The sequence below is a fragment of the Micropterus dolomieu genome, linkage group LG03 (assembly GCF_021292245.1).
Source record: "Micropterus dolomieu isolate WLL.071019.BEF.003 ecotype Adirondacks linkage group LG03, ASM2129224v1, whole genome shotgun sequence".
NCBI lineage: Eukaryota > Metazoa > Chordata > Actinopteri > Centrarchiformes > Centrarchidae > Micropterus > Micropterus dolomieu.
This window is the reverse complement of record NC_060152.1, coordinates 33,832,480-33,842,131: the sequence shown is the minus strand read 5'-3', so window position 1 is coordinate 33,842,131 and position 9,652 is coordinate 33,832,480. Positions and strand designations below refer to the sequence as shown.

The 9,652-nt window shown below is 42.9% G+C and overlaps 1 protein-coding gene across 9 annotated transcripts in view; it reads left to right on the top strand.

The window, feature by feature from the left end:
- LOC123967618 (collagen alpha-6(VI) chain-like) overlaps positions 1-9,399 on the top strand; it is a 37,711-nt gene extending 28,312 nt beyond the window's left edge. For all 9 annotated transcript variants that reach the window (XM_046043758.1, XM_046043766.1, XM_046043757.1 and 6 more), the window contains 9 exons: positions 554-833; positions 1,181-1,738; positions 4,664-5,215; positions 5,405-5,983; positions 6,722-7,279; positions 7,385-7,737; positions 8,258-8,336; positions 8,882-9,027; positions 9,300-9,399. In XM_046043758.1, the coding sequence (XP_045899714.1) occupies positions 554-833; positions 1,181-1,738; positions 4,664-5,215; positions 5,405-5,983; positions 6,722-7,279; positions 7,385-7,737; positions 8,258-8,336; positions 8,882-9,027; positions 9,300-9,326 (3,132 nt within the window). In that variant the 3' untranslated portion in view covers positions 9,327-9,399. The remainder of the gene's footprint in view (positions 1-553; positions 834-1,180; positions 1,739-4,663; positions 5,216-5,404; positions 5,984-6,721; positions 7,280-7,384; positions 7,738-8,257; positions 8,337-8,881; positions 9,028-9,299) is intronic.
- The last annotated feature ends 253 nt before the right edge of the window (positions 9,400-9,652 follow it).

Genomic DNA, 9,652 nt, shown 5'->3' with positions numbered 1-9,652 from the left:
ATACATACATACATACATACATACATACATACATACATACACACACACACACACACACACACACACACACACACACACACACACACACACACACACACACACACACACACACACACACACACACAGTGTGTGTGTATATATATATATATATATATATATATATTTATATTTATTTTTAAGTGGCAGATGCCAGTTAACTAATCACACTTTTTTCACAGATTGCAAAGGAGCCAATGTGGCAGACATCGTTTTCATCGTTGATGAGTCGGGAAGCATTGGCACCGAAAACTTCCGGCTGGTCCGCTCTTTCCTTCACTCGATTGTGAGCGGCCTGACTGTCGGTCCGGCTAGAGTTCGAGTGGGCATTGTTACGTACAGTGACAAGCCCACGGCACACGTCTATCTAAAAACGTTCAATGACAAGAGAGATATCCTGCGGTTCATCAAGATCCTGCCTTACAGTGGAGGTGGTACAAACACCGGCGCTGCCCTAAACTTCACCCGAGAAGAAGTCTTCATTGCGAAAAGGGGAAGCAGAGTGGATGTGCAGCAGGTGGCTATTGTGATCACCGACGGTAGATCCCAGGATTCTGTGAGCGAAGCGGCAATCGCTCTCCGCCGGGCTGGTGTCACCATTTACGCTATAGGAATCGAAAATGCCGACGAGGCCGAACTGTTGGAGATGGCGTCTCACCCGCCTCATCAGCATATCTTTAATGAGAACAGTTTCACCAAGCTGAATCCCCTGAAGCAGAGACTTCAGAAAACTCTGTGCAGTAACATCATTCACCAAGCAGTCACAGTTGGTACAAGCAGAACAGATGTCAAAGAAGGTAAGATCCAGTGTTTTAAACATGCAAATGAATCGAATGTAGAGTAATGATGAGAATGGAAAATGTTTTCATTCCAAGAACAAACAGTGAAAGCCAGAAATTCCTGGATAGTTTTTTCTATATTTATAATATATATAATATAATGTCCCATTGAGACACAGTCTCTTTTACAGGGGAGTCCTGTAAATATTATATATATTATATACATAGCCTGTCCCTCCCGACCTTGTACCCGTTGCCTCTAGCGGTTCTTTAAATCTAGCCTCTACTGTGTTTGAATGTTCATTTAGCACATACCCTTTCTTTGAGTATGTGAAAAAACTAACTCTTACAGTTTTCCTCTACAGCGTGTGAACAATTGGATGAAGCAGACATCTTCTTCTTGATGGACGACTCAGGAAGCATTGGTAACGAAGACTTTAAAGACATGATCAATTTCATCATCGACTTTGTTGGTTCCTTCCGTATCGGGCCGCAACATGTCCGCATTGGGCTTGTGAAATACGCAGACTTCCCAACTTTGGAATTTGACCTGACAACCTACTCGGATGCTGAAAAAATGAAGGAAGCCGTGAAGGGTATTCCGCACAAAGGAGGTGGGACAGAGACAGGAAGAGCGCTGTCGTCTATGGGTCAGTACTTTGAAAGCGCAAAGGCCGCTCGTCCTAAAGTCCCAAAGTACCTGATTGTCATCACCGATGGAAATTCCACCGATCCGGTGAAGACTCCTGCAGACAAATTGAGGGAACAAGGCATCCGCATCTATGCCATTGGGGTGAAAGCTGCATATGAGCCTCAGCTGGTAGAGATTGCCGGCGACCAACAGAAGACTTTCAAAGTCGGTAGTTTTGATGCTCTGGGCAAACTCAAAGTCACCATTATCAGAGAAATCTGTTCTCCCGAGGGTAAGTCAAGTAAACTTAACTGGACTTTTAAAATGCATTTCTATTACATGGAGAGCTGAAGTTAAACCTGAACCCTCTTTTAAATCACATTGACATTTGTAATATCTAGAAATACTAAAAATGCAGCAGCAATAACAGCATATTGTATGTTTGACCTTATTTGGATGAGAATGGCAAGAAACTGCTACTAATAGTTTTTTAAATATTATTGCTTTTGGCATATTTTATGCCATCTGCTGTATGCTCTAGCTCCATAGCAGGTTAAATTTCAGCAGCTAAACGGAGGAGGCCTCTAAAGGAGGACTGTGGCTGTGGTATTGCTTTAATAATAGCAGGACAGAGGGGACCAAACAGTGTAGAGTAATGTTCGTAAGAGAGTGTTGGTAAAAATGATGAATATAGGAGAAACTTGGAGTGATATAAGGACATGTGCTTCCACCAGTGTTTCCCATTAATTAATGAGACCATAGCGGCCTGCCATAGTGTAATTTGCTCCCCCATAGTTTCAACATGAACCAAAAATATTTTTACACATCTCATAATTACATTTCAGACCTCTAACATTGTGTTTTTGAGCAGCTGCTCTGTGCTACTGTAAGCTTACACACTTTGGCGTCCGATTCGAGACGACCACTTTTCTTTTGAGGCAACTATGGTAACCTTAATGGCCTGTTTCTGTCACTCGTTTGTGAGAAGGCGATTAAGCTAACCGCACCTACATTTGGAGTGCACACGTATTCAAGCCTTTACGGTAAGTGAAATGGCCCAGAGCGAGCTGACAGGCAGGTTAGAGACTTTATCATGTCAGTTTGTCTCTTTACAAAAACAAGTGCTGCAGTATGAGTCCTACCTGAAGAGTCGTCACGTTAAGCCGTACGAGAACCACATACAACATTATTTATCAAGCGGGGTCTGACTCTGGTCCGAATTTATCACGAGGATACATATGTGACAACGTCCGGCTTTCAAAATAAAGTATCTATACAGTATGGAAATAATATTAATTGGATTATATTCACAGACGGTATAAAAGTAAAAACAATAACAAAAAATGGTAGGAAAATTATTCTATTTTCTAGTCTTTTATTTACCGTTTTTGGAAAAACATTAAATAAATTTGTTGACTTTTGTTGCTTTTTCATAGCCATACAATGGGTTTTTGATCAAATAGTTTATTAGAGCACAAAATTGTCTACAAAGCGTACCAAGTTCTTCATAGATAGCCTCTTAACTTTGCACCAAAATAATGCATCTAAATTTAAAATGTAAAAAATTTTCTTACTGGGCGGCATGCCCACGGACCCCCCGAGAGGGTCCGAGGCCCACCCACCATAGTGTCTCAATATCCTGTGGGAAACACTTCTTTCACACGTTTATTTTTACAGGAGCTGTATTTTTTTTTTTTTTAAATCCTAACAAATTAATGTTGTAACACTGAAAAGCTCCCAACTGCTTATGCCAAGTCCTATATTAGATGCCCCTTCATCTCAGATAATAGATGTAAATGTAAATGCTTGTATAGCACCTTTCTAGTCTTTTCGACCACTCAAAGCGCTTTTACACTACATCTGCGTTCACCAGTCATACACAATACCTAACTCAAACGGAAAGTAACATTCACACTCACTCATACACTGGCGGAACAGCCGCCAGGGGCAAATCAGGGTTCAGTATCTTCCCCAAGGACACTTCGACACGCAACCAGGGGGAGCCGGGGATTCAACCGCTGACATTGTGATTAACGGCCAACCCGCTCTAACTCCTGAGCCACAGCCGCCCTGTAATAATAATAATAGATCGGGAATAGGGAAAATGTTTACTCAGGAAGATGATTTGAACCCTCAATGGGAGCTTGTGATGAGTCTTAGAAACTAGAACAGTTTAATTTACACGACGTTTAAGGTTCCAGAGTTGGGTAAAGGCAATAATTGTTGAGGAAACAGTATATGTGAGTTTGAGCATCCAGCCAATGGCAAGGCTTTTTTGTCTTTGTTAATGCTTCTTGGGAGAGGTCTAAGGCAGGATTCCAGTTCATGTACAAGGAGATGCCAGCTTGTTAGGTTGATTTTCCTTATCCGACCTGAGGGTTTGAAGGAGCTGTAAGCGACATTCACTGCCACTAAATGTTGCACTAGCGATAGAGCTCCAGCATCTCAGACCAGAATCAGTTTTACCTTTCAGAGCATCGTAAAACGCAGAAACAAAATAAAACTCACCAATGAGTTTAGATGTTTAACTAAACCAGACGTTATATCGCTCTCGCTCGCCGCTCCATTAATTAAAAACAGAGTATGTGTGTTTGTAAGTGCGGAGTGTCTTAGTAGTGTCAGTAATAGCTCAGACTCTGAAGGACCTAAAATGTATGAAGTCTGAATTCTTTCTATTGTCTTCTATTTTGTGTTCATGAAATGAAGTGCTAAGCCTTGGGTTAGGTGCAAATGTTTTGCTTACGTTGAAACAGTCAGTTCCCCCCTCATTTTAAGTTGCTCTGGGCAAATTCATGGCATCCAATATTACCATCCTTGTGTACATAGATGGTGTGAACCACACATGTTAAGGTGACGTGGTCAGGATGAAAGCATGGCAGTATAGAAATGGATATAAATACAAATAAATGGATTCTTAACCTTGTTAACCCCTGTTATATCAAGAAGGAAAAGTAAGCTTGAACACATTTGCACTTGGCGCTCCTAGCCATAGCTAGACCCTTCAGTTATCTGTGGACTCTGTTTCACTGAGCAAGTGTCTTCTTAATAATGAGAGCAGTTTTAGTTTAGTGTTTTCGACATCAACTAAACAAACACATGCCTTTAAACAAGTAGTCATTTAAAAACCTCTAAATCTCCATCTAGCTTGTCTAATTGCCTGCAAGCAAGAAAAGGAAGGAGGAACACCATGCTAACATTTCTGTGCTCTGTTCTACAGCTTGCAAAGACGCATCAGGCGACGTCATTTTCTTAACAGACAGCTCTGACAGCATATATCCAAATGAATTCAAGACAATGAAAGAATTCATGATATCTGTCGTCAACAAGTCCGCCGTGGCGCTGGATAAGGTGCACTTTGGTGTCATGCAGTTCAGCAATGACATACAACTGGAGTTTCCCCTCGATCTCTACTACACCAAAGAGGAAATGTTTAAGGCCATCCGTGATATGCAGCAGTTAAGTGAAGGCACGTACATAGGAAAGGGCCTCAGAGAGGTCTCACAGTATTTTGATGCCAGCAGAGGAGGGCGTCCTAACCTGAAGCAGTGGCTGGTAGTGATAACAGATGGCAGATCCAAAGACGAGGTCAAAGGCCCCGCTGAAGCTCTGAGGGCCAAACAAGTGGTGATCTACTCCATTGGAGTGGGTAAAATTGATAACACTCAGCTGACAGATATCAGCGGTTCATCAGACAGGACGTATGTTAAGAGGGACTTCGACGGGCTAAAGGACATAGAGACCGAGGTGGCCTTGAAGATCTGCGATAGAGGTAAGGGCGTTAAATCCTTCCCAAAAATATTTTAAAACAACCCGAGAATAAATGTATAAAAGCACTGAGGCCTTAGGTTTATCTCTTTTTAAGTCTGCTCTAAATGAATCTGCAGCTCAAATAAGCATGAATCTATTCCACCCATTAATATTTTAACCCTTATCTGCACCATTTTTTTTCTTCAACCAGAGTGTAAGAAGACAGAAAAGGCTGACATTATTTTCCTGGTGGATGGGTCAACAAGTATAGATAAAACAGAGTTTGACAGCATGCGGAAGTTTATGGAGTCAATAGTAAAGCTAACCACAGTTGGCAAGAACCTGACACGTTTTGGGGTCATTATGTACGCCACTACAGCAGAGTCTGCTTTTACTTTAAACAACTATGAGTCCAAACAAAAGGTTCTTGAAGCAATAACAAGTCTGAAACAACCAAAAGGAGACACCTACACGGGCGAGGCCTTGGCATACTCACGGAATTTCTTTAACGCTGAGCACGGCGGCCGGAAAGCAGAGAAGGTGCCTCAGATTCTTATGGTGATAACAGACGGGGATGCCACTGATCATCCCAGACTGAAGGATGAATCTGATGCACTGCGAGAAAATAAGGTCACCGTCTTCAGTATTGGAGTGAAGGAAGCAGTCAGGGAGCAGTTGGACATCATGGCTGGTGGCGACACCTCCAAAGTTTTCTACGTGGACAACTTTAAAGCCTTAGAAACTCTGTACAAGAACATGTCTTCTGCCATCTGCAATTCCACTAAGAAAGGTAAGAGTGTGTCATAGTACACTTGTGGTGCTGATAGGCACAGCACAACTGCACGGTGAAGATGTAAAGGTTCATAGTGCCAAATGTAACCCACACAGGGCTGGGCGGGGTATTAGCATTATAAGGTATACTGATATATATTTTCAAAAGAGATATAAAATTGGACAATACCGTTATAACGATATACCTCATAACGCAGCAAGTTTTGTTTTTGGCGACTCTATATAACGTAGCCTACTGCTGATCGAGAAAGTCAACAGAGCGGACGTATACAGGGAGACGTATAACTAAACATTTTGACCGGTTTGTAGAAATGACCGTACATATCATGTATCGGAATTCAACCTAAAAATACAGCGATGATTTTTGGTCCATGTCGCTCAGCCCTAATCCCACATCTTCTTAACTCAGCTTTTGCTATTAATGGGTCAGTTAGTGTAACGCCCAAAAATACATTTGAGAACATCTCTCATTGGCTTCCCATCAGTTAACACCGCCAATTTAGTTTATTGGAAAACACGACAAACCTGGAGGTACCGCTACTGGTCTCTGTGATGGGTGAGAATTTTGCGCCTGTCCAACTTGATCAGAATTTGTCAATAGCAAGATGGAGACAATGTAAATGTATGGAATTGAGAGAGCGGTGTAGCCAAATATAAATGATGCTATACAGTGATAATTTCACAGTTGTTCATTAGTAATGTGGACACTTCCCTTTCTCTTGCTTTGCTTTGGCAGTTTGCGAGCAGGCCGACCTGGTCTTTCTAATCGATCGGTCTAGCAGCATCAACAAAGAAAATCACCAAATTGTGTTGAACTTCACGGCAGAAGTAGTGAACAGCTTTAATGTCAGTAAAGACTTTGTGCATGTTGGACTTGCACAGTTCAGCGATGAGCCTCATAAAGAGTTTGACCTCAACACGTACTACAAGAAGGAGGAGATGATGAAAACAATCTCAAATTTGAAGTACACTGGTGGAAACACCCTTATAGGAAAGGCCTTGGTTCACATTAAGGATTACTTCAAGGGCGGCCGTTTTGGGGTCCCCCAGAATCTGGTGGTGATCACAGATGGCGATTCTCAAGATGACGTGGAGGACGCGGCTGAAGAACTCAGGGCTCAGGGGGTGGTGGTGTTTGCCATTGCCTTAGGAGACGTCCACGACCTGCAGCTCCTGCAGATGACTGGAGACCCGGAGAGGCTGTTCAATGTGCGGAGCTTCGACGCCTTGGCAAGTATCAAGAGAAAGGTGGTCGATGCCCTTTGCAAATCTGAACCGGAGGATCAGCCCTCTGGTGAGTTGAAAAGTGACTTTATCTCTCTCTCTGTATCCCCTTCTTTCCCACCATTTCCTACGTCTATGACTGCCAAATGTAAAGACAAACGTCCCTTTGCTACAGAATGCACCATTGACATCGCCATGGGATTCGATATCACTACTAGAACTGGCGCTATTGGTGAGATGCTGTTCAGCGGCCACGCCAAGCTCCAGAGCTTCCTGCCCGAGATCGTCCGCTACGTCTCCTCGGTAGAAGGGCTGTGCTGCGTGAAGGGACCTGTCAGGACCCAAATTGCCTTCCAAGTGTCAGACCGTGAAGGACGTCCCCTGTACGACACAAACTTTGAAGGCTACAGCGAGGAAGTGGTGAAGAAAATCACGACCTTACTGATGTTGAATCCTAGCTACTTTAACACTGCCGTGCTGAAATCCTTCAAGGAGAAGTTCAGGACTGGGTCCACTGCTCGTGTGAAGGTGAGAGTGACGCTGCTTGCAACCCCTCAAAATCCATAGTTCATAATAAAATGATCTTCCTCATCCCGTGGTCACGGTTTACATTCTGCTAGCATGTTAGCATGCTGATGTTACATTTGCTCATTAGGAATAAACAAAAGCTGCTAATCCATCCAATAGTTGTTGAGATGTTTTACTCCAAACCACAAATGTGATCTTCATTGTGGTGCCAGAGCAAAAGTCAGGGGATCATCCAAGTCATTAGGATTCACTCTCTGGGGACCGTGAACATCTGCACAAACTTTGATGACTATCTGTTAAATAGTTGCTGAAATATTTTAGTCTGGACAAAGGCGTTGGACCGACTATACGCAGGTAATGACCATGTAAAATGTTTCCTTAGATACATACAACAGGACAAAAAGCAGGATGGGATACGAACCACTATGAATCGCTGTTATGAGTGGAATAGTTTACAGGCCTGTCAGAATCAAGACTTTCATATTACAAACAGTCTAACGTGAATATCCTCATCTGTCAGGTTCTGGTGATGTTCTCAGACGGACTCGATGAGGACGTGATCAGAGTGAAGCAAGAATCAGAGCTGCTGCGACAGTCGGGTAAAAACTGGGAGGCAGAGATGTATATAGTTGAATGAATCCCCTATTCAATAATGTCTTTTTGCATCCCAAACCTCTTTAGCCACTCTGCTCTTTATATTCTTCCCTTATTCTGAATCACCTTTTCTGTCTTTCTGGCCTTTCCCTCTCCTACTTCCCCTCCTGCCTTTACTTGGTAAAAAGCAGAGTTACTCGTGTCATGTTTAAATACTTTTTTTACGCAAAGCAGCAGTGATCTCCAAACTTGTAGGCTCAGCCCGGTCCCCACATTACATCTCCTCTCAATCGACGTGTACATACTGTAACTCTTGCAAGTTGCGCTCTTTTATGTATAATTTTTGTTGATATCACAGCAGGATAATAATAATGCTGAGAATCTGCTTGAGACATCCCTTAAATCCACCATAAACCCTTGCATTGCACCGCCTGCCATCCTAATCCAATAACTATTTAAAATTCCACACTTTTCTTTTTTGGAGTGGAGAAAAAAAACGACTCCTCTAAGCCAGCAAACCTACAGTGTGTTGTTTTGTTTTTGTCTGCAGGGGTCAGCGCTCTGCTGACCGTGGCTCTGGAGGGGGCGCGGAACCCCGGCCAGCTGCCAGAGGTGGAGTTTGGCCGAGGGTACGTCTACCTGCTTCCTCTCAGCATCGGCATGCCGAGCGTCAGCAACACCATCCTCAAACAGATTGTGAGTCATTCATGTTACTGCTAACCACAGCGACAAACCGCCTAAAAGCCTCAGTCTGCTTCAGCAGCGTAGTTATTAGGACGCTAGATTAGATGCATGAGTAATGCAGCTAGTCATTAAAGGACCACTGAGGCTACATCCACATTACTACCATCGTCCTCACCAGCGTTTTAGCTGTGTATCAGAATTTATCTCCATCAATAGTAAAACATCTAGTGTCTGTTCATACACGTGCTGGTGAACAAAGGAAGCACATTTTTTCGAACCCGCAGCTGCAGAAGATTCGCCGATTGCAGTAATACTACTGTAATACTACAGATGAAGAACCACACCGGAGATTTCTTTGCGTGGACCGACGATGACGTAGAACTGTAAGTAAGAGTTACACGGGAGTACATTTTCTTTTATCCAAAGCGACTTACATTTGAGGAACAACATACAAGCATCAACAGAGCATCAACTACAGATCTACAACTGAGAAAACATACTAGTAAGAGCTCACATTACATTTCACATCAATGGGGTAAATACCTAGGGAAGGAAGTAAGTGCAATCAATACAAGATCATTGTAGGGGATAGAAGAAGAAGAGCACAGGAAGTGCGTGTTAGAGGTTAGGAGTTAGA